The sequence below is a fragment of the Chelonoidis abingdonii genome, chromosome 3 (genome assembly GCF_003597395.2).
Source record: "Chelonoidis abingdonii isolate Lonesome George chromosome 3, CheloAbing_2.0, whole genome shotgun sequence".
NCBI lineage: Eukaryota > Metazoa > Chordata > Testudines > Testudinidae > Chelonoidis > Chelonoidis abingdonii.
The window spans coordinates 147781376-147807247 of record NC_133771.1 but is presented as its reverse complement, the minus strand read 5'-3'; the positions used below and the strand labels follow the sequence as shown (position 1 = coordinate 147807247).

At 40.0% G+C, this 25872-nt stretch overlaps 1 protein-coding gene across 4 annotated transcripts in view; it reads left to right on the top strand.

Moving 5' to 3' along the window:
* SMYD3 (SET and MYND domain containing 3) overlaps positions 1–25872 on the top strand; it is a 701794-nt gene that overhangs the window by 398518 nt on the left and 277404 nt on the right. The window contains exon 1 of one of the 4 annotated variants that reach the window (XM_032801058.2): positions 10214–10330. The exons of the other annotated variants lie outside the window; for them this stretch is intronic. Coding sequence (XP_032656949.1) covers positions 10328–10330 — 3 coding nt within the window. The 5' untranslated portion in view covers positions 10214–10327. Of the gene's footprint in view, positions 1–10213; positions 10331–25872 lie in introns of those variants that run through there. 4 annotated transcript variants of the gene reach the window in all.

The following is a 25872-nucleotide window of genomic DNA, read 5'->3' as shown; positions in this document are numbered from 1 at the left end:
CTGCCATATATACTATATTCTGAAATGTAAGAACAATATTCATATTTCAATTGATTTATAATTATATGGTAAAAAAGAGAAAGCAAGCAATATTTCAGTAATAGTGTGTTGTGAGACTTTTGTATTTTTATGTCTGATTTTGTAAGTGAACAGTGTTTAAGTGAGGTGAAACTTGGGATACACAAAACACGTAACTGTACCACAAAACTGAAAGTGGTACAGTTGTCTGGAAAGGTTGAGAGCCACTGCCCTAGGCAAACTGTATGTTCTTATGTACTCGTAAATGGCACTCATGGATATTGGATTGCCTGACTGTAGTCAAATGGATTTTTTTACCAGCTGTTATTTACAGGATTGTTCCCCTCCCCTCTCCCCTGCCTTAAATAATGCTGTGAATAAAAATATCTTAAGTAGGAAGCTTTATGTTGTAAACTCTCTTTAGAGAGCTATAGCTCATGACTGTGCTAGAGAAAATATTGAGCACTGCTAGAGTGTGGAGCCCAACCCCTAGGGACTGAGGTACATTGCTTTTTGTTTGCTATATAACATAGTTTTCTGCAATATGTTTCATAATAGTGTAATTGGCTTCCCCAATCCTATTGGCAGGGTTGAATGTGGGTGTGGTTTGAGGGAGGGGCTGGGAGAATGAGAATTGAAACAGAATTCTTGTGGTGGATGACACCCGCTGTTGCCAGCCCTAGGAGAGACAAGTACTGCTGTATTATGGGCCTGGATGCACTGAAAGAGGTAAGGTCTTTAGACAGTGTTCTCAGCTCCTTCCTTTGAACTACTACTTATTTCCACACCTGTGGGTGGGCTCCATGCTCCAGAGGCCTTCAGGTAGTAACAGTGATGTCAAAAGAATGAGGAGTACTTGTGGCACCTTAAAGACTAATAAATTTATTTGGGAATAAGCTTTTGTGAGCTAAAACACACTTCCTCAGTTGCATGCAGTGGAAAATACTGTAGGAAGATGAAAAAATACAGAGAACATGAAAAAATGGGATTTGCCAAACCAACTCTAATGAGACTAATCAGTTAAGGTGGGCTATTATCAGCAGGAGAAAAAAAACCTGTTGTAGTCATAATCAGGATGGGCCATTTCAAACAGTTGACAAGAAGGTGTGAGTAATAGTAGGGGGAAAATTAGCATTGGGAAATAGTTTTTAGTTTGTGTAATGTCAAAGTGATGTCAAAGAACTCTGCATTCCGGAGTGTCATAGTAGAACAAAGTCTACCCTTTGCTACTTCAAGCAAGCTGAAATAAATAAAAACAGAATACTGCCCTCTCTTCTCTTTGTTGTTTGGGTCTTTCAGCTTACAGAAATACATTCAATATATTTTTAAAAAATCAGGTTCACCTTTTAATAAGTATGGCTTCAATCCCATTGCCAACTACTGTAGTTTGAATGAATGAATTATATTTCACAGACATGATGCAGCTCCGTGAGTAGAAAATTATACAGTATTTCCCCCAAATCTGTACAAAGCCACTCTGACAATAAAGCTGTGAAGTAAACCTGATTTCAGTTATAATCCGTTCCCCCACAAGAGCATTTTCTCTTGACAGTTGAGATTTGGATGGTCTCTCTCTAAGGGCCAGATTCACTAGTGGCATACCCTAAGTATACTCTAAGTATTCAGCATACTGTACGTATATGAAACACATATATACTTTATCCACTTTTTCACTGGTACAGTATTATATAGATGGTTTCCAAGATAGGCTTATCTGCAGATGTCATTTCCACAGCCAGTTTTGACCCCATAGTTAAGGTTCCAACCATCCTTCCATTTTAAGCTCTCAGTTTCACTCAGCTTTCTTAAAGAAGAAGAAGAAGATCAGGCACTAAACCCTTTTGTCCTGAAAATTTCAGTTCCTAAGTCTCAGACCAGATGCTTATTTTGTTTTGTTTTTTATTTTATGATGAGAACTTCAGAGAAATGATCAAAGCCTTTAAAAGGTATGAAGCCGTGGAAATTTGACAAGCTTTTGGCTTTTAGAAATTGTGTCTAGCATTGTTTTGAATGTTTCCTTATGATCTGGTGTCCTGCCAACATTAAAATTGTTTCTGAGTTGTATGAATACTAAATCTCATCCCAAATAGAGAACAGCAATTTTTCCTCCTTTTTATATTACTCAACAAACAAAATCTCCACATTTTGGAGAGAGAGAGAGAAGAGGATGAATTTGGTGCTGGTGAAAGGCACATAGACAGGCCTATAGAAAAAAGCTGTGTTTATCCCGAGCAGGTACACCATGGGCAATGCCCATACAGGCTGTCCCACTGCTGTAACAATATGCTTCAAGAACCCTGACCTGGAAGGGCCACAGCTAGGAGTAAGAGGATGTTTTGTCTCTGTGACTTTCATTCCTTGGCCTATCTGCAGACACTGGCAACAAAGTTTCCAATTAGTGCCAACTGGGATGGGGGTTTGTGCAATGTTGGATACTTGTCTGCTAGGGACAGTGTGGAGACTACTAAGAATATTGCATTTAGAACCGCAACTGGATGATAATGATACCTATCAAACTGGGCTCGATTCTAATCAGCAACCTGTGGGTGAATTACTGTTTCCCATGACCCTTTCCCTGAACTATTCTTCCTAAGTCTTTGAAAAATAGCCACTTAAACATGGTTTCCAAGCTGAAAATGCCAAGTTACAACTGGCAATGAACATATATGACCTGTGTCATGACAATTGTCTGTCTCAAAAGACTGTGGTGTAAGCACCAAAGGAGCCCAGTTAGTGTGTCACGCTGGAGCATCGCAAGTGGCTAAGAAGTCCAATTCTTGAATGACAATTGTTGCCACAAATAGTGCAGGCATAAGGTCCTGGGCCAGAAGATGAAGCCAGGGCACTACTAGCGCTTAAGCCCTGCTGCGCTTTCTTCTTCACTCTCTTCTTCCGCAACCCTCTTTGACTCCCTGGTGCAGCATAGCCCTCCAGTGTGGCCTGTTGCTACTTGTATCTTCCCAGCTTGCAGGATCGATACTGAAAGCTTTCAAGTCCCTCTTGTAAACGTCCTTGAACATATATATTCCAGAAAATAGTTTACAGTGATCATACTGACAGGTCCTTAATCCTGCATGAATACTCTAGCAATGATACCATAAGGTATTTTTAAACTGAACCTGACTTTATATATTGCAGATGAAACTAAAAATTCAACTTACAATTTAAATAAAATGTTCTACTTTTAAAAATAGTATTTAGTGTGGCTGCAACAGAATGCAAATTAAATTCCTGCAGTGATCCTCCAGGCATTTCTTAAGCCTGAATGTCCTCAACGTATGGCAGAGCCTCACTGTGACCGTGTGGCTTTTAGTGACCTGTTGCATGACTGAGTCAAAACAGGCTGTCAGCACAGTCCAGAACACAGTGACTGACCTGTGTGTCTGGAGCTGTAGCGTCCCATACATACAGTACTAGTCTGTAGTGATAGAGAGTACTGTGCTTTTACGTGTTTGCATGCAGGGTGACCAGACATCCTGATATTTAGGCTTTTGTCCTGCATCCCAACCAATGTTGGGTTGGGATGCCATTTGTCCTGATATTTCGCGGCACTCAAGGTTTTTTTTTGCTCCTCTGCCAGCACTCCGCTTTTTTTGTTTTTTGCTCCACCAGCAACTCCCCCTCCCCCATGTGTCCTGATATTTTCTTCCTCTCATCTGGTCACCCTATTTCCATCTTGCTGCAGCGGGGGGACAGGTCATTGCTGGGGATTATACGGTAAGAGTATTCGTGCCCAGATTTATAAACTGACAACAATCATTACTGGGAAGTCTATAAACCTGTGATAGGATTTTTCCCCAATTTAATTGGTTTAGAATGTCCCTGCAGTCATTAATCAGTATCCTAGTAATGCCGCAGTGCAAGAGGTACATACAGCTCTGTCTTCAGGTGCAGTGTGCTGAGCAACACAGGAGGTTCTGTGCACACACGCAGAGTCTCTTGTGCAGACCCAGGGATTCAAGCCCTAAAGCCAAAATGACCTGATTAGAGTACTGGTTAGGGCCAATGGTGAGTAAGCCTTGTACCATCAACTCGTCCCAGATGGGCTTTAATCTCCAGGAAAGTCTGTGTAGCTGAGTGCTGTTTAATTGTAGCTCAGTGTCTTACAGTTTTCTGTACTTTTGAGCACCAAGTAAGTCTACTGTGCATGTTTCAATCCTTCCTCTCCAGACATTATCCAGCACTTGAGCACCTGTCCATACAAGAATGGAGGATATTTAAGTAATGTTGTGTTATCGATTTGGCACATTATTAGAAAAAAGGCCAGTATTGAACTCTGCAGGAGAGTGTCATGACGTGGCTAGCATTACAAGCACTGACTCTGAATGGCAGTACCAAAGAGGCTGCTAGTAAATGAGAGAAGAAAATGAACAGGAAAAACATTAATAAAATTACCAGAGGTGAACAAACTTAAGAAGGGCATTCATAGTTCAGAGCAGGACTGTATTCCCAAAGAAACATATTAAAGATGCATTTAAAACACCTAGTTCTGGGATATTGTCATTCAAATCGGTAGTGAGGGTTCAATAGCTTAATAACAATAATACCTTGCTTTTAATAGCACTTTTCATCAGTAGATCTCAAAGTGCTTCAGTATCATTATCACCATTTCACAGATGGGGAAACTGAGAGAGCAGTGAAGTGACTTGCCCAGGGTTACCCACAGCAGACCAGTAATGGAGCCAGGAACATACCCCAGGTCTCTTACGTCCCAGTCCAGTGTTCTGTCCACTAGTCCACACATTAGGGTAAGAAGGAGCAAGGACTGGGTCATGCCCCTATGACTCAGGGCATTCACTGGGAGGAACTGAACTTCAGGGAGTCACAATGACTCCTGGAGCTCTTCAGCATGCAGAGGTAGCATACCAGGTATTGCACTCCTTAGGAGGTTGCAGAACACAATGCTCCGCTGGCTTCATATAGTGGGGGAGTAGAACTATGGCCTCACCTCTTTCCAATCCTCCCACGGGTGGCTATAGCCCCAGGGATTGCTAGCAAAGGTTTCTTGCAGTCATGCAAGGTTCCATGCATTATCCAACCCTGTGCACTGAACAAGTTAAATAATTTGCAGTGTCCATATGTTGCTACGTGTAAAGCATCTATATTTTCTTGAATAGCCCCCTATCATTGTTTGTGTATTAGTAAGCCCATTTTGTGTTCACTACTTACTAGCTAGTTTATTTTAAATGATTCATGTCTGCTCAATAAATGTTGGCCCTGATGCTGCGAACACTCAGATGTGGAGTTTCTTCACACTGGTGATAGTCCTCTTGAATTAGTGGAGCTAATCTTGTACATAAAGTTGCTCACCTGTGTAAATTTTGTAGGATTGGGGCCTAAATGAACAGTATATATTGACACCCTAGTTGTCAATTAGGTACTTACTTCTAAGTAGGATTTTTTAAAATCAGATCACACCATTGTCATTGTCAACTTCCTCTGTTTGGCAAAGTTCCTCTGTCTTCTAGGGGTTCTATTTTTGTGTCTGGAATGCACCACTGACTCCAAGCTGGAGGAGAGGTGATAAACAGTTTGAGGAAGCTCACATACCTTAGTCAGGAATACAATCCAAAGTGTTCATTCAGCTTCTTGCTGATTGAAGATTCGCATGGTTTCCCAGTCATGCGTCAGCCTTTGTTTCACCACTCCGCTGTTCAGGTTCAGATTTAGACAGCTGATGACTCTGGGATAATGTGGAAAACGGCTTTAGGCAGCTCTTACGCAGAGATTTTTAGAGGGCTGTCTGAGAATGTGAGAGTGACGAGGGCGTCTGGAAGGGATGGAGGGGAAGCACAACCATTCTTTCCAGTTGGTCTGAACACCAGATTGCTGTTCAACTTATCCTTATTTTTTAAACTCCAGGTTTTTGAACTGTGTGTCTCTACAGTGTCCAGTAGATGGCAATGATATATTAAAAATGGTGCTTAATCTGTTTTTTGACAGGAGGAAATGCTGCTCCAATTCCAAATGCATAACTACAGTAGACTCCCATGCTGGGTGCACTTCATTGCATCAATTTCCTCTACTTTTTAACTATGTTTTATCTCTGTAATTCTTTGGCCTGCACAGGAAGTCAGGCTCAATGATCACAGTAGTGACAAGGAGTCTGGTTTTTGACTGGAACACCTGGTTGATAAGGGATCCCGGTGCTGACTGGGCCGTTGACGGTCCGGTTGGCGGCTCTGCGCAGTGGGCCTGGTAGGCTCCCTGCTAATCTCCACACCACACAACTCCTGGGAAGCAGCCAACATGTCCGGCTCCTAGGCTTAGAGTGATCATCACAGTCGTCCCTTCTGGCCTTAAAATCTAGCTACCACCATTCTCTTATCTATTAAAACAATCACTAGGACCAAGTCCCTACACTAGAATAAAAGAGGCAAATTTGCCATGACCCTGAGAACTCCTGAACCAAAGAGAAATTTCAAATATATGTACCCAGCATCCATTACCTCGAACTTGACAGCTCTTAAGATTGTATCACGAGACTTGCAATATTTGCTGAGTTTTATTAGTTTCTCATGATAAATTGTTGGCATCAATGTTACAGTTTTCCCCCTATTCAAAATGGCCACCATTTCCCATTACTTTAGTGGGACTGAAGGCGCAGGATGACTTCAATAATGACACCTAATTTTGAGACATCTAGTTCTGTGTTTAGGCACCTAAATAAACATCATCATTTTCAGAGGAGGTAGGGACTTGCAATTCTTATTTCCATTTATTCTTACACTCCTAGAAAAGTAGCCCAATTTTCATTTAAGTAAGTGCCCATTCTTTAGGCACACAAGTCTGCAAATACCAGTTTATTGGTTGATCATTTGAACTATAGTGACTGACGATTTAAAAATGTGCCTATCTTAAGGTTTTTCTATAGACCCTATCACCAGAGTATCTAACTAAGCAATTACATGAGAGATTGAATTTTTAGATTGGCATTATTAATTTGCTAACCCATAACTCCTACTCTGGAACTATTATAATCTTATCTAGTAAAACATATTCAGGCAGACGTGTATATGTATAGACTTTTTAAAATGAGTATTATTGACCCAGCAGACTATAAGGACATCTTCAGAGTTGCTGAAGTTTATTTTGTCAGTGTAGCTGTTATAAAGGTAAACTTAAGGGGGGAGCAGTAATTCCTTTGTAAATTAAGCATAATCACTAGAAGAGCAGACCCTAATTTTGTGAGTTTAAAGCTCATTATACACTTTTGTGGGGGAACAATTACTGTGCCTGTAAATTAGCTGCTTCTCCTAATGAAATAACTGGGCAATTTTTTTTCACTTTGTCTGATAAGAATAGGAATTATATTGGCAAGGGAAGGTGGAATCATGCTATTCTTGCTGGCATTTTTCCCAGTTCTGAAAGAAAATATAACTGTGAGCACATTTTGATTTAGATGCATCTCAACCTTTAATAAAAGCATCTTTTGTCCTGGTGTTTTTTCAGCTCCTCTTTTCCACCTCTTTCATTAGAGCTTAAATAAAGACTGCTCCACTAGCCTGACTTGTGGGCTTCTGACAGAAGTTCTCTGGGGGCGTGTGGGTTTCTCAAACAATGAAGTATCATTACACTCATCGTTCCTGAAGATGCAGCATTTTACCTGAGAGTTTTGTTTTGGGGGGAGAAATGGCTGAATTTTCCACAAAAACATCCATGGGCTTTGCAAAGGCAAATGTATCTATAATAGAAATCGCCTGTGCAGATCATGTTTTAAACTGAGCATCCTGACATATGACTTTAGCTGGAACAAAATACATGATATTTTAAGTACCTCAAGTGCAGCTACCACCAACACAAGTGGTAAAATAGGAAGTAATTGTTGCTGAACAGATTGTCCTGTGCCAACCAGCAACACCTTCATGTGCAAATTAACCAGACAACATGGGGCATATAATTCTGCAAACGACACACAACTGTCTGCTGAGCTAGTTGTCATTATTATGCTTTCAACAATTAAAAGCAGAGCTCTGTAGACCTGAAACTTGACTTGAAAATAATTTTAAGATTGCCTGAAATAATGATTTTTTTTCTTATGAAGCTTTCTATGTAGTGGAAAACCATTTTTAATTAAGAACAATTTCAGTGGAATATTTTTGACTAGCTCTGATAATTATCTGAGTTCCCAAATTACTTGGAAAGAGCATGGACCAAATTCTAGTGTGACTCTAAATTGGTGTACCTTGCATCATTTTTATGACCATGTTGGAGTTTCTAATACAGACTTAGACTCACAATCAATTTCTGATGCACAACTTATACCCGTCTTTTATACATCACCTTTGAATTTGGTCTACAGAATCTAAAGAAGCCTAAGCTACTATAATGTATTGGCTGGGGGGACTGGTGAAAGGTTTCTGTTTCACCAACTTAAACTCATCTTTGAATTTGGAAACACAATCAAGTCAAGAAAATGCTGATGAAATATTAGCCCCCCCTAACGTATTCAAGGATGATACAAACTCTTGCACACATGAAAAATGAAATACAAAATGAGGTTTAGAATATTATCTTTTTCCATGTCTGAATGCTGCTCCCTACCTATACACATCAAGGTTGACCTATATGTAAAACAGATGCCAATGTCTCCATTCTTTTTTTCTATCCAAATTATGGGTAGGACATTATGTTGGATAAAACATATGTATATTTTTAGGATTTACGGAAGAGATTTTTGTTTCAAAGCATAAATGAAAGACCACTGACTCCCACTGACTTTCAGGGGGTCAGGTGTCCCGCTGCCATTTGTGCTTTTGAAAATCTACTCCTAGAGTATAATGAGCCAACTGGAAGTTGACAAATGAGAAGAAAATACAGGAGAGACCCAAGCCTGGGATGACATGTGTTATGATGGTCCCAATTAATAATTTTGTTAGGACTAATATTTGAGATTAAATGTGTATCATGAACTCCATGCATTCAGGCTGTATTATTATGAGTTAGATATTATATATCCTCAAGGACGACATTTTTGCTGCTCTCTTCCTTTGGTACATATATTAATACATTTACTGTCCTAGTGAGTGTACCCCTAAGAGTTCCTCACTTCTAGTCTGCCACTATCATCTCCTACCCTTTCAGAGCCTGGGCAAAGAGCCACTTTGGTTTCAGATAGTAACATTAACTGAGCAATGCTATAAACCAAGTGGCTAGTATTCAGAAATGTCAGCTAAATGAATGGATACTTTCAGTTCCATTTTATAGTATATCTTCATTCATTGCTCAGTAGTCATAATGTGTAATGTGCCTTGAGGTCTTATGCGAGTGTATTAAAATTAGTGAAAGGTTAAATGGGTTTGTGTTAAGTCTGATTGATTTGAAAGTTTCCGTCATCATGCATGAGCTTTCCTCAGCAGTTAGAAGCAGATGCTGAAATTCTGGTTTTGATCACTATTTTTTGGTTAGAACACTGGAGAAATCCATCAACAATGGTCTTACCCAGGAAGCATCCTAATTGCTCTCTGTGCTAAGAATTTCTAAGCAGTTTTCTTTCCAAATAATTTTTTTGTCTAAATGACTGGATTTCTACAAAACAGTTTTCTTTTGATAAATCAGCATATTCCTACCGAAATATGCAGTGTTGGAAAATTTTCCGACCAGCTCTACTATCTTTGAAAATTTGGCCCTATGACCACACATTTTTCCAGGCTCATCCTTCTTATTTCTTAGAGACAGCTGTAAAAATAAAATTTTGTAATGGATATTTTGACAAAGCAGTAAAATATAAGCTCCTGTGATATGGTCTTCTGGGAATTATGAATTCACACTGCTCAGTCCACCAACATCCTCCTCTTTGGGACTGGACCAAGCATGAATGGATGGCATCAAAAGTGTGAAAAAAGTTCCTGGGGTTTTACTTTTTACACAAAGTGAGGCAACCCAGCATTCCTGTTTAATTTTAATGCCTAGAATATTAAGCATTCCCTATGGATTTGAGGGCAGTTATTGACTTGACTGTCAGGGAAGCAAGAGCACAGTATGTTTTTTCTCGCATCTCTTTAAAAGCTACAGCTTTTTTTGAAGGTCTCTCTTTTTCAAAGGCTGTTAGTTATGCAGAACAGACGATTAGTGTTGGTGCTGTGAAAAAATGCCAATTAAGAGGAAGTGTGTAGATTACAAATCAGTGTCAGCTAATTAAGTTATGATGTGCTCTTACCATTAGTGGAGCCAGAAAAGGGCAGGGGAGGAGGGAAAGCAAAAAATAAGAAAATTATTGAAACGCTCTCTGAGATGGAGAGTACATTACACCATCTCTACTTTGAGTATTAGGAGGAAGGAATTAATAGTTACCTTGTTAAAGTACATTATGGTAAGTCTATTATTAGGTTCTTCTAGGGTATAATTAATCACTTGCAGCTGCATATGTTATAGACATAATGGTACAGTAGTAGCATTTCATTAAAAACTAGTTCAATAATAATGGGTCAATCAAACTGTCAATGTCTCTAAAAGAGATTCAGAAGCTAAACACACATTGCTTAATGTCATTGGCTTGTTGCGTCAATAAACTGAATTGAAATGATGCTCGCCTAGTAACTTAGTATTGCTGCCTTTTCTGAAAGCTTCTCGTTTTGAGAACAGATGCTGATCCAAGACCTTGAATTGTGGGGGGAGGAGGCTGAGTGGATTGCAGTGGCAGTATAATATACTCAATCTTCAAAGAGGAGTGGAGAGGCGTACAAATTGCACCTTCAGCAGTATTCTGGTGGAGGCTTGATGCAGCACTAATGTTAGCTCACCAGGGAAGCTGTAACAGTTGCCTTTCTGACTAGCAGTTGTGCTGAGGTATCTGCAAGGAGAAAAGGAGGATGGTTAGAAATTGCAAAATCAGAACAGAAAAAAAGCTACATTCCTCCTCCATAGCAAAGGCGTCTTTGTTTACTGAACGGTATGCTTTTGGAACCACAAATGTGGGACACTGGAAATTAAATGTGATGGGCTTGTATTCATTCATTTGGCTACATGAGCAGCTAGATGTCAGTGTTGTTATTTAGATTACAGCTTTACCAAGACACCTTTAAGTCACTGGTTCAAACACAGCTCAGGCTGGTAGTGTCCAAAGGTTATTGCTGTCTTACCTGTTTACTGGCTTGTGCAAAATAGATTGCTGGTCTCAGTTAAATTCCTATTGACGAGGAGTCTAATTATCATAAAAAACACCAACACCACACCAGTTGGCATTAATCGGTGATCTTTTCGGCGCTACTGCTGGGTTCAACTGGGGCTATAATGTTTGCACTATCGTATCAATCTAGAACCAAATCCCACCTGCAGAAAAGAGAGCAGAAAGGTAGTCAACAAGATGATTGTATGAAGATACTGTGTTTGTGACTAATTCCTGCTGATCAATTAGGCAGTGAGATAAATCCAGTGGACAAATACTGGCCTGATTTACTCCATGTGCAGTCCCAAAATCCTGCCCGAGGTGTAAATGAGGGCAGAATTTAGCCAAAAGTCTGGCCTTGAGTACTGCATGCACTGCACTACAGTTTCTTATTCCCCTCTGTTCACAGTTTTAATAGAAGACTATTATGGACTGTTCTCAATTTCAAGCCCAAGAAATGCAATTCTATTTGGATTTGTATTCAGAATTTAGCATTGCTTCAAAACTCAATCTTTTGAGGTGGGACTATTCCCTAATTAAGAGACAAAAATACCCAGATTCCAGAAGAGGCTTAAAATATCTTTGAGGCTCGGAGAGGAAAGAAAGGGATTAAAGGATAGCAGTGACTTTGGATGAAATAAGTAATAAATGAAAGGTCTTTTTCTTGTTCCTGAAAGGAATTTGCAGCCAGTCTTGCATCCTTTACTCACAAATTATTCTTACTCCCACAAGCAGTCCCACTGACCGTAGGATAGGGCCCTTCAGCTGTCCTGGCAGTGCTTGGAATGAAGGAGTGAATGAATGGGGAGCATGTCTTGTGTAGCCTGATCCTATTATTTTAATTTTGTGTTAAAGTTTAAGTAAATTTTCTGTAATTAGTCTTCCCTATTATAGATTGTCATGTGGGGCTAACAGTTAAAGTAAGAAAAATAGAGTTTTAGGGAGAAAAACTATAGATATCTGATCTAGGGTTTATTTTTTATCTTAAATATGATTTACTGTTCTATGAAGAGAATTAAGAATCCTATTTTATACTGAAACATGCTATTTATGTGCAAATATAAAACCTCAGCAGTTTTTTTTATTGAAAGTTATAAATTCTCAGCTGCTCTTGGAATAAAAAAATTAATGAAGGCAACTTTCCCTTCCCCATTGTGCTTGGAGCATTGTCATATTTTGAAATTAGCAAAAGCAGAACCTTATTCTAGCAAGGATGGATCAGATTTATTCTTCAGTTTCACCAAGTACAACACAAAAGAAAAATCAGTCATAAAGCTTAAATTCTGAGTGCTGCTGACAGAGGTTGTTGTGCACCACATCAGCATCAGTCATGACTACAACACAAAGACAACTTTTGTATAGCTATAGGGCTAAAAGTAACAAACTGAGGTTATTACAGTTAGGGAATTATGACAAGTTTTATTTTAACTTCAGTTTTAGTGTTGTCTGAAAGTATTTGCATACTAAAAGGACATTAATGGACAGGTATTCAAAGAAGATATGTGTAATTGTAGACAAACATTTGTGCATAGCTAGCTTATGTGTGCAATTCCATAATACATCTCTACCCTGATATAATGCTGTCCTCAGGAGCCAAAAAATCTTACCGCGTTATATCGAACTTGCTTTGATCCGCTGGAGCGCACAGCCCTACCCCCCCAAGCACTGCTTTACCGCATTATATCCGAATTTGTGTTGTATCAGGTTGTGTTATATTGGGATAGAGGTGTATATGTGCGCAAATGATCTGCATGTGCACAGGGTCTCCTGGGAATGTTACTAGCCCTGTGTATATGCAAGATACTTGATTTGCACGCACACATTAGGTATTTGCATGTTTAATGACAAGAATCTGGGCTGGGGCAATGCTGGGGGAGCTTGCAGAGGCTATAGCCAACCAAAATTTGCCTTAGCTCTGCCCATAGCAGCTGCCATTCTCTGGCCTCCCAGCTCTGAAGGCAGAGCAGAGAGAGCAGCAGCTGCTGGCCAGGCGCTTAGCAGTACAGGAGTAAGCCCAGGCAGTGGAAAGGACCAGGGTGTCTGAGAGCAGACCTCAGTCCATTTCCCCACCCACTGAGGTGTGCTGCTCAGAGCAGGTGGAGGGTCAGGGGCCCCCCACAGTGGCCAGGCTCCTGTGCCCCGCTCCCATGGTCACTGTTCCCTGAGCACTGGAAGGGCTCTGCCAGCTGTGGAGCCTGATCTCCCCACCTGGGCAGCCCTTATTCCTAGAATTGAAGAAGAGCTCTTTGGAAACTCAAAAGCTGGTCTCTCTCATCAACAGAAGTTGGGCTAACAAAAGATACTAGCTCACCCACGTTGTCTTGAAAACATTGTAAATGCAGCCACTGTAATGTGTAGTCACCTCTACATTCCTAAATTGCATCCCATTTTTACAAGTAGCCATTATTTTGAAGTCAGTATCATTATGTAAGACTTTTAGAAACCTTGTTCTTCTCAGGCCTCAATCCTCTACACTGTGTGACTCCTGCACCTCCTGCACCCACACTGCCCATGTTACCGCAGCTACCCTACTACATTTAGCACACTAGCTCAGCCAGAACTACCATGATTATATCTACTCGAGATGAGAATCGCTCCTTCACTTCCAGGGATAGACATAACCCCTAAAGGTGATGGGAAATAGAAAAGTCTTTGAGAACATGATTGGAGGAAGAAATTAAAGTGATTAATCTAAAATGTGACCATGGAGATGCTCCATCTCTAGGTAAATCTTTCTTTATTGTGGAAACAGTCTTAAAAAATCCTTTAGCTAGACATTCAGCTGTGAAAAGAAATGATAGTGACCTAATGAAACATCTGTTTAATTTGTGACTTTCCCCTCTTCTACCACATACACATGCCACCACACAATTTGATGTGCATTTCTGGATTTTCACCTTCAGCAATCTGACCTTTCCAATTAAGGGCCAGATTGTGATTTGCTCATGCAAGTGCAGGGCACAAGGAAGGCATGCTGCGAAAATCACGGCAAGCTACGCCTAGTTGCTGCGTTCTGCCCCTGCCATACTCCCACTTCAACCATGGAGGCGTTGTGCTTCACTGAGCAATCCCTTGTGTCTTGGTAAGCCACCCACTTTGTCCCCATGGGGATCATCTTCTGCACCCCACTGCTGCTGACGGCACATTCTCTTATGTTGAACTAGGATCATTTAGCCCTGAAATATTTAATTTCCCTTTCCCTGATTGCATCACTGTTGCTAGTACCAAATATTCATTAGTCTCATGACAGCAGAACTAAAGAAAACCATTTCGGTCCTACAAAATATCATGTACATCTCTCTCAGCATTTTAGAATTGTATAATTCATGCCACACACTTAATTTGGCTATGGCTTCAGCTTTTATCCTACTGTGTTGCTCAGACTGAGCCAACTACTGTCAATCAGCCGTTTTAAAAACAAAGCTGACAAACAGGATCACTGCAATGAAGATTAATGTTTTCAAGGAAGAGTCTTTTACAGTGCTAGAAGGTATGAAACTGTTTCTCCTCGATTTTAGTCTTCCTTTGTTCACTTTGTCACCTGACTTTAATGTTCTCAGAGCTTTTAATCCCAGAGAATCAATGTTAATTTCTTGAATGCTGTCTGCAGAAACTCTAATTATTATCATAGGGACCAGATTGACTCTGAACTTTTTAAAATGGTTTTATATCCCATTAACACAGAACAAAATCACAAAACCCTCACAATGCTTCTTAGAACTTTTGTATCAGGGAATGATCATGTCTCACAGTTGTTCCCCGTCTGTATTTAAAAACACCCGAAAACAAAGAATGCATCCTAAAAATACTTTGTTTTGTGGGTAGTCATAATTTTGATGACTTATTTACATAATTTGCTATGAATAATTTAAATTTTTTAGTAAATTATTTTACAGTATCCAATTTGAAAAAATATCCAGAAATGTTCAAATCAGAAAGAGTATTTGATATAAAAAAGACAACTTTTAGCATTATGATTAGTTTACAAAATCAAATACCTATTTTGATCTTATCAGTGACTCAATTTTATGTCCAGTGAACTCAGTGCAAGTTGGATGAGTCTTTAACAGTTTATAGTGGCAAGGTGATATTTAAGTGACTAAAAGAGGAACATTTGTAATAAAATTGTTTAATGACTAGTATTTATGTGCAAGCTGATGGCAAAGTGGTTTCTCATCGAAATTACATTGTACTTCACAGCTTAATGTCTCACTTGTCTATGTTTTGATTATTGAAATATATATTCCATTCTTGTTAGAGATTTATGGATGAAACTTCCATTGACACTAAAGAGAGTTATATGTCTAAATTCTAAGGCATTCAGATAATACCCATAAAATGAAATGGTACTCATCTTTTGCATCTCATAGATATTACTCGATTTTTGTGTGTAGAAATTTCTGTGAATTAATACATGTAATGTTGTACAAATACTATGATTAATTTCGTCTTTACAGTATAGGACACTATTGTATCGCTAAGGTTGGTGTTTTCTCTGAAACGAGTATTTCCCCTAGTTGTGCTTAGCATGTTTGATTCTTTAACTCAGAGTACTTGTTAATTAATCTGGCCATTTTAGGAAGTGGAGACCTTTGTTCAATGGCTGGGAGGCCACTCTCAATTAAACAAGAACAGCAATGTCAACATTTCAGCAACAGTACTGTGCCTTGCAAATCAGGCAATTGCGACAAACAGGTATTTAAGAACAAAATTAACCAATATTCATACCCAAAGAAGCATTTGAAAATGTGGAGTTTTACAGCTATCCCTGTTGCAATCATGGCTGGAAATATGTCCCCTAATTTTCTACTTATGTGAAGGATGCAGTTGAAAATAAAACCAAAATTCACCACCTCAAACTGATGGAACGCACGGTGAAGAAAGAGTGCAGAGACAGACAATGTAGTACTGTAGTAATAGTCCTATAGAACTTCTAAAGGTTAAATTATTCTCAGAGTCAATCGGCTTCATATGTGAACGAAGGTCATCATATAAAAATCTGCTGATAAGTCATCCTTGCTACTTCTGTTTTAAAAAATCCCTGAAAATCCTCAATAAGGCTATTAGAACCAAAATCTCCATTATCTACCAAGATACTAAGAATATTTTCATTCAGATTATACTCTTACCCTGTTAAAGATAAGAAAGGACTATATGGTAGTGAAGCAGAAGTTTAGGACTTTAACAGTTTCTCATGCAGAGTTGGTATGGATCTATATAGGTAAATGTAAAACTCTAATACTTTTCTGTTTTTTCACTCACTACTGAAAATATGTCCTTTGTCATGTATTCATTGGCTAATATGCTGCTTCTAGGTTCTATAGCCTTATAAATAAGAAGAAAACAAAGAAAGAAGAAGTGGAATCGCTAAACACTGAGAATGGAATGGAGGTTAAGGATAATTTAGGCATGGCCCAATATCTATACAAATACCTCAGTCTTTAACAAGGCTAATGAGGAGTTTTAGGGATAATCAGGGCCGGCTCCAGGCCCCAGCGCACCAAGCGCGTGCTTGGGGCGGCATGCTGCGGGGGGTGCTCTGCCAGTTGCCGGGAGGGCGGTAGGTGGCTCTGATGGACCTCCCGCAGGCGTGCCTGTGGAAGGTCCGCTGGTCCCGCAGTTCCGGTGGAGCATCCGCAGGCACGCCTGTGGAAGGTCCACCAGAGCCGCGGGACCGGCGAGCGGCAGAGCGCTCCCCGCGGTGTGCCGCTGTGCTTGGGGTGGTGAAATGGCTAGAGCCGGCCCTGGGGATAATGGTAGGATGACAAATGGGAATGAGGATATGCAGGTAGATATTACCACATCCAAGGTAGAAGCCAAACTCAAACAGCTTAATCGAACTAAATCGGGGGACCCAGATAATCTTCATCCAAGAATATTAAAGGAACTGGCAAATGAAATTGCAAGCCCATTATCAAAATTTTTTAATAAATCTGTAAACTCAAGGGTTGTACTGTATGACTGGAGAATTGTTAACATACTTCCTATTTTTAAGAAAGGAAAAAAAAGTGATCCGGGTAACTACAGGCCTGTTATTTTGACATCTGTAGCATGCAAGGTCTTGGAAAAATTTTTGAAGGGGAAAGTAGTTAAGGACATTGAGGTCAGTGGTAATTGGGACAAAATACAACTTGGTTTTTCAGAAGGTAGATCGTGCCAAACCAACCTGATCTCCTTCTTTGAGAAGATAACAGATTTTTAGACAAAGGAAATGCAGTGGATCTAATTTACCTCTATTTCAGTCAGGCATTTGATACGGCTCCATATGGGGAATTAATTAGCTAAAATTGGAAAGATGGGGATCAATATGAAAATTGAAAGGTGGATAAGGAACTGGTTAAAGGGGAGACTACAACAAGGTCATACTGAAAGGTGAACTGTCATGCTGGAAGGAGGTTACTAGTAGAGTTCCTCAGGGATGGTTTTGGGACCAATCTTATGTAATCTTTTTATTACTGACCTTGGCACAAAAGTGGGGAATGTGCTAATAAAGTTCGCGGATGATACGAAGCGGGGAGGTATTGCCAATAAAGAAAGGGAACTGGGATATCCTACAGAGGGAAGATCTGGAGTCCTTGTAAACTGGAGTAATAGTAAAGGATGAAATTTAATAGTGAAAAGTGCAAGGTCATCCATTTAGGGATAATAACACAGATTTTTGTTATAAACTGGGACGCTCACTTGGAAGTAACAGAGGAGGAGAAGACCTCAGAGTATTGATCACGGATGACTATGAGCCGCAATGTGGTATGGCTGTGAAGAAGCTAATACGGTCGTTGGATGCATCAGGCAAGGTATCCAGTAGAGATAAGGAAGTGTTAGTACTTTATATACAAGGCACTGGTGAGACCTCATCTGGAATATTTGTGCAGTTCTGGTCTCCCATGTTTAAGAAGGATGAATCAAACTGGAACAGGTACACAGAAGAACTACTAGATGATCCGAGGAATGGAAAAATCTGTCTTGTGAAAGGAATCATAGAACATCAGGGTTGGAAGGGACCTAAGGAGGTCATTTAGTCCAACCTCTCTGCTCAAAGCAGCACCAATTCCCAACTAAACTCAAAGAGTTTGGCTGTTTAGCCTAACCAAAAAGAACGGGCCAAGGGGCAATATTGATTGCTCTCTATAAATATATTCAGAGGGTAAATACCAGGCGAGGAGGAGGGAATTCTTAAGCGTCAGTAACCAATGTGGACACAAGAACAGATGGATTAAAACAGGCCATCAGAGAAGGCAGCTTGAAATTGATGAAGGTTCTAAACCATCAAAGGAGTGAAGGTTCTGGAACAAGCCCTTCAAGAGCAGTAAGAAAGGATGATTGAATGATGGATAACTAATTTGGCAATTAATTGATCTTTGACTATTACGGTAAATATGCTATGACCGTGATGGACATAGATAGAGTGGGAATCTGAGTTACTGAAATAATTCTTTCCAGGTGATGTGGCTGGTGAGTCTTGCCCACATGCTCAGGGTTTAGCTGATCGCCATAGTTGGGGTCAGGAAGGAATTTTCCTCCAGGGCAGACTGGCAGAGACCCTGGGGGGTTTTCACCTTCCTCTGCAGCGTGGGTCACGGATCACTTGCTGGAGGATTCTCTGCACTTTGAAGTCTTTAAACCACATGTTGAGGACTTCAGTAGTTCAGACATAGGTCAGGGGTTTCTTCCAGGAATGAGTGGGTGAGATTCTGTGGCCTGCGTTGTGCAGGAGGTCAGACTAGAAGATCATAATGGTCCCTTCTGAGTTTAAGGTCTATGAATATTAGCCATATCTTCTTGTGGTTCCTTTTAACATAAATACTTGGTTTGTGACAAATAAACATGATATGTGTTTAGATGGTATTTTGCTAGCCACTTTGTATATCTTTTAAAAGTGTGTAACACACACACACAAACATCAAATTGGATGTTTTTTAAAATGTGCTGAAATTATTTCCAGATTTACTCTCCAGTTTTTATCCACCTGTGAATCTAGAATTGCCCCTAATGTTATCACACAATCTCAGCCATATTAAGGAACATAGGGATGATGGGTTTTGAATTATTTTCATACATATTATACTGTTGCTATGGTGTGAATAGGGTTTGTATGCCCTTGCCTTGTTAGCCAATTGCTAATCTGTTGCTTAGTTAATGCAAGGTATGACTGTTAAGGATACAATTCTCATGCAATCGTTTAGAAAATCAGCAAAAATTATATCAATAAAACCTTAGAATAATTAGTTTACAGCATTTGTTTTATTTGGTAGGCTAGGTATTCTATGTTTGTGTTTCAGAAGGAGAATGTATTATAGAAACTTTTTAGTCTTCATATATTTCTAAAGCAGCATACCACAGGCATGGATCAGAAAGAAAGGTTCTCGCCCCCAGGAGTTTACAACCTCATAGTCTGATCCTGCAAGGGGCAGAAGTCAGTGGGAGCTGAGGACTTTCTGCAGCTCACATAGTAGGGCAATAAAGGCATGCTCTTGTAAACTGCTTGCTCACTTGAGTAGTCCTTCCTTGCATGAGTAAGATATACTTGTGGAAGTTTGCAGGGTTAGTCTTAAATTGACAAAGAATTTTTTTCTCCCACATAATGAAAAAATTCCTAGTTAGTTCATACAACACTTTATATTTTAAAGAACACTATTAGAAATCTCTAATTGTTGTTTCTAACAAGAACACTTGCATAATGCATTGGATCCTGCATACTCAAGCACTGTTTACTTGGTATAACACCAATTGCAGCACTGAGCCTATTTTAGTAGTACAATGTGAAATCCAAATACGCGAGAAGATTTTGTTCTGGGGCAAAGATCATCATGTTTGATTTTTTATTTTTTTATATTTTAAGTGAGTGTGTGTGTGTGTGTGTCAGAGAGAGAGAGAGTGTTTATTTTACCCAGTAGCCCCAAGCTAGACACTCATTTATTAAACCCTTCTTATATGCAAATTATTTAAATTAGAAAAAATACCGTGGTAAAACATGAAAAGCTGCTTTAACCTAGTGTATTTATTATGGTGTTTTTTTGTTGTTTAGTTCTCATTACTTCAATCCATTAACTAAATGACAGAGCAGATCCAGCACCCAGCTTGTGTGCTAGGTGATGGATGCTATGGTACTATAGCCCATTATTCTGAAGAACACTATCATTTTTAAAAGTCAGAAACTCCAGACTGGTACTTGTGACTGAAAAATGATTGTTGTGTATCAGGAGTGCAGAAAATTAATAAATAAATACAAATGTAGAGCCACAGACTTCCAAATGAGGATGTTAAGCTAATGGACCTGCTGCCCAGCATGATGCTAGAATTCCCCAGGACTTCAGCATCCACACAGAAAATATGAAGGATCTCTTGCCTTGGATGGAAAAATACGGATTTTGTACAAGTTCATAAACTTGTCTGGATAAACGTTTATCAGAGCTTCATAGTAGGAGTGGACATTTCTGATGTAACACTCTCCTTGTCTGACAGACACATTATTTTAGGAGAAGATCATGGCCTTCCCTCTACCCCACCAGCAGAATGAACCAAAAAAACCTGGTTAATCCTTGAAAACTCTTGAATCCGTGTAGCTCTCAGAATGGCTTAGAAAAGTAAACTACCAAAACCACAAGGTCTAGGAGCGGATGAGTTGGTAGAGCAGAGTAATTGCCACATATTCACAATCATGGACGTCTTGGCCCCAGGTCAACCCTCCATGTCTATGCTTGAGCAATGAATCATTTCACATGAAGCATGTAGGAAGAAAACCTGCTTGCTCCCAATATTTCACCAACAGCATAAGACTTCCTGTAAGACTGTGCTAAAGGAAGCAAAGCAATTATTTTCCCTTCTACCATCACAACTGCAAATTCATGTTTTATAAAGTTGTGCCACATTGTGAACTGGCTAATCAACAAGAACTGCCTAATCCAAACATTGTACCCAACTGCTGCTTGTTACAAAGAGCTATAATACTTTTTTGCAGAAAATATCAGCCACTGTGAGAACTTCATGAGGTGGTAGACTGTAAGCTGGGCCATACAGCAGTAACCACCCTGGTAGAGTCTGGCTTCATCACACACAGTGGAGATGTGGAAACCCAAACTATCACCTTAAAATCAAATCTGTGCCTCTCCTGACTACTGAAAGCCAACAAAAACCAACCTACCAGCCTTGCTAGAAAAGAAAAAAAGGAGGGGGCAATTATCTGCCTGGTACTCAAAAAGCCAACACTCCGTGCAGATGACTTCTCTGAACTGTTCTCCAATCTCCAACTTCCTATATCTAGGCAAAATCATAGAGAAAATGTGGGCAGTCAGGCCTAGTGGTGAATCTAGTTTGGCCTGCTGGTTAGAGCTGGCTTCAGGATGGGTGGATCCCCGGAAACTAGCCCAGGGTCAGTACTAGAAGAGCAGAAGCCAAACGCCAGAGGGAAGGGGAGTTAAACCAGAGTCATAAGCCAGAGGCGGAGCCCAGGATTAGTAAAGGAAAGACGTCAACCAGAGTCATAAGCTAGAGACTGAGCAGCGGTTGAAGTATACACAGGCAGGCAAAATGCTTCTCCAGTGATGGGAAGAGCATGCTCAGAAGTGTTTTCTTTATGAAGATGTACTCCTATGGTGACTGCACTCCACCAACCAGTATGGAGCAGGGAAGGCAAGGCCAGGGCCACACCTGCCTCCTCCGTTGTGTTTAGTATCATTGATGACAACAAGGATCAGGATCCCAGCTGCCCTCTGTGAGGGGTGAGGATGCAAGGAAGGGGTCTGTAGTGAGACTAAGGAGTCCCATGATGAAGATAGTCCTTAATAAGATGTCAGCCTGTTAAAAGAGAAATAAAGAAATCTATTTTGAAATATTTACAGTAACTGACTGTGCTAACAGAAAGCTGAAACTAATAATCATTAACAGAGAAGGAGGAGGAAAAAAGGTGGTTTGCATTGAGGACCACCAGTTGTCTTTTTAACACCATCCATCAACGAATAAGAAATATTTATAAGAACATAACATAAGAATGGCCATACTGGGTCAGACCAGTGGTCCATCTAGCTCAGCATCCTGTCTGTGAACAGTGGCCAATGCCACATACTTCAGAGCGAATGAACAGAACAGGTAATCATCAATCTTACAAATAAGGAATGGTGGGTGCACAATGACTTAGATCAAAGCATAATTCTCATTGAAATATTCAGAAACCTTGGATCCACATCAATAGCCAGAGAACAGGCCTTATTATTTACCTGATAGAAAAGAATGATACTATGTATGTAATTATTTAGGCTGAAGAATGCTTTGAAAAATAGTGAACATTAATTTGCAGCTATTATTTCTAGCAGCAGAGAAGTGGCAATATTGATCAGCAGGAGTGCAGCTAGGAGTCTGAATATAGATCAGGGTAGACAACCTATGGCACGCGTGACAAAGGCAGCATGTGAGCTGATTTTCAGTGGCACTCACACTGCCTGGGTCCTGGCCACCAGTCCAGGGGGCTCTGCATTTTAATTTAATTTTAAATGAAGCTTCTTAAACATTTAAAAAACCTTATTTACTTTACATACAACAATAGTTTAGTTATATATTATAGACTTATAGAAAGAGACCTTCTAACAATATTAAAATGTATTACTGGAACGCGAAACCTTAAATTAGAGTGAATAAATGAAGACTTGGCACACCATATATGAAAGATTGCCGACCTCTGATATAGATTCACAGATTCCAAGGCCAGAAGGAACCATTGTGATCATCTAGTCTGACCTCCTGTATAACACAGGCCATAGAACTTCTCCAAAGTAAATTCTAGAGCATGTCTTTTAGGAAAACATCCAATCTTGATTTAAAAATTGTCAGTGATGGAGAAACTACCTTGACCCTTAGTAAGTTGTTCTAATGGTTAGTTACTCTCACTGTTAAAAATTTACACCTTATTTCCATTCTGAATTTGTCTAGCTTCAACTTCCAGCCATTAGATCATATTATACCTTTCTCTGCTAGATTAAAGAGCCCATTAGTAAATATTTGTTCCCCACATAGTTACTTACAGAGTTTCATCAAGTCACTGCTTAACTTTCTCTTTGTTAAGCTAAATAGATTGAGCTCTTTGAATTTATCACCAGAAGGCATGTTTTCTAATTCTTTCATCATTTTCTTGGCTCTTCTCTGAACCCTCTCCAGTTTATCAACATCTTCCTTGATTGTGGGCATCAGAACCGGACACAGTATTCCAACATCAGTCACACCAGTGCCAAATACAGAGGCAAAATAACTCATCTACACCTACTCAAGATTCCCCTGTGTATGCATCCTAGGAGCACATTGGCTCTTTTGGTCACAGAATCACAGTGGGAGCTCATCTTCAGCTGATTATCCACTACAACAAGATTTGGATAATCTTTTTCAGAGTCACTGGTTCTTAGGAGAGAATCCCCCATTATGTAAACATGGCCTGCATTCTTTGTTCTTGGATGTATACATTTACATTTAGCCATATTAAAATGCACATTGTTTGGGCCCGGTTTACCGAACAATCCAGATCACTCTGAATCAGTGACCCGTCTTCTTCATTATTTACCACTTACCCAATTTTTGTGTCATCTGTAATCTTTATCAGTGATGATTTTCTATTTTCTTTCAGGTCATTGATAAAATGTTAAATAGCGTAGGGCCAAGAACCAATACCTGCAGGATCCCTCAGGAAACAATCTTGCTCAATGATGATTCTCCATTTACAATTACATTACAATGACCAGTTAGCCAGTTTTTAATCCATTTCATGTGTACAATGTTAATTTTATTAGAGAGACAAGGTGAGGTAATATCTTTTACTGGGCCAACTTCTGTTGATGAAAGAGAAAAGCTTTCAAGTTTGCACAGACATCATCTTCTGGTCTGGAAAAAGTACTCAGAATATCACAGCTAAATGCAAGGTGAAACAGATTGTTAAGCAAAAAGAGTTAACAAATGTTGTAAGAGATCATTAAAATTCAGCCCAAATTCTTTCTGCAGTTACATGTATATAATTTCTTCCCTGGGGCTAGATTCTGCCCTGACACTCATCCAACCACAGTGAAGCCAAAATCTAGCTTGTACTGTACAGTCAATATTATTTCTAAACACAAAGGAGCATATTCTGCCCAATATCCATTGAAATAAATGGACCATATTCTACTTTCAGTTACATCTAGGGCAGAATTTGTTCCATTCTGTTTAGAAAAAGTATAGCCTTGATGTATAGACTAATTGTGGTTTCTCCTGCGGCTGTGCACATGAAAAGAGAAAGGGCCTTTTCTTTCTTGTATATTATGCGGAAGGGAGGACCGCCAAAGAACGAGATTTTGCACTCCTTGAGCATGTCTGGAGGTAAAGCAGGCTAACATGGCCTCCTGTGTACATTGTTTTCTTTATGCACACTAAAATCATCAGATGATCTGTATGTCTTGCTATATTTCTGTTCTACAAGAAAGAGACATCTGGTTCACCAGGCTGTGTCTGGCAACAGAATTCTTTCTCAATATTCTTGGAAAATAACCTGGCACTGTGTAGTTTGTGATCAAATCTCCTACTGCCACTGCCTGTATCTGTATCTCAGGGGATATCTACACATGATATAGTGGTGTGACTCTCCTGCTCATGTACACCTACTTGTGGTAACTCAATGAGAGCTAGTGTGATTATGAATAGTAATGTAGCCAGAGTAGCACAGGCAGTGGCAGCAGAGGCATGGCTTACCTAAGCATGTACCCCAGGTTTTCATATGGGTTTGTATTCAGCACAGCTCAGCCATGGTTCCACTACCACTGTCCATGCTACTGCCACTACACAGCTATTTCTGCTCATGTTAGTTCTCACTGAGCTACTCAGTGAGTATGTGTATGTGTACATGGGCAGTGGAATCACACCCCTAGCTTGTCGTGTAGATGTAGCCTAGATCTCCCCTGACTGTCAGCCCCCAACGGGAATTAGGAGCTGAATAATGTCAGAGGCCAACTATGACTCCTCCTTCCCATTTAATCCTGGTTCATCCTCTACTTAGTCCCTCATTATTTGGAAATGATTGGAATGCTCCAAAAACACACACTCACTTATTAGAGAGGTCCCTTTTTGGATTTCAGATCTGACCCTAAAACAAAACTGTAGGGTGGGGGTTAGAAGCTGGCAGATCTGGGAGGTTCAAATCCAACCTCCATCAATCTATCTCTTTGCCTACATGTTTTGGGGAAGGAGAGAGGCTGGACTGAAATCCCCACAGCTGCCAGCCTTTCCGCTTCCTCTCTGCCATCCTACAGTTTTATTTGGGACTCAGATCCAAATTGCAGAAGGGGTCTGTTTTCTGGATCCGGTTCTGATGCAGCTCATGAGAGTGGACATCTCACACTGACTTCTGTTCTGAAGATATTGTAGCTGTTTTGGGATGAAATGCCACATGAACAGCTTGTGATATTTTTATATTGTTGAACCAAACCCCCAACTCTAGCCTTGATACAGCCATAAACTGGCGAATAAAAGAGAATTGGTTCCTGACCTCCCAAATTCAGGAACTGACTCCCCTCTTACTTCCACCAGTTTAACTCTGTTGACTTCAATTGGATTATTCCCGAATGACACCAGTGTAAGTATGAGGAGAATCAGGCCCCAGGCTCTAAAACTAACTACTTCAAGACTGGGACACTGCCTTCACAGCCAGTCAATTGTGCGACAAGCACATCTTTATCCTTTTCTTTTTTTTCTTCTACCAGATCCTCCTCTCCTTCCTGCTTCCCCCATTCAGAAAATCT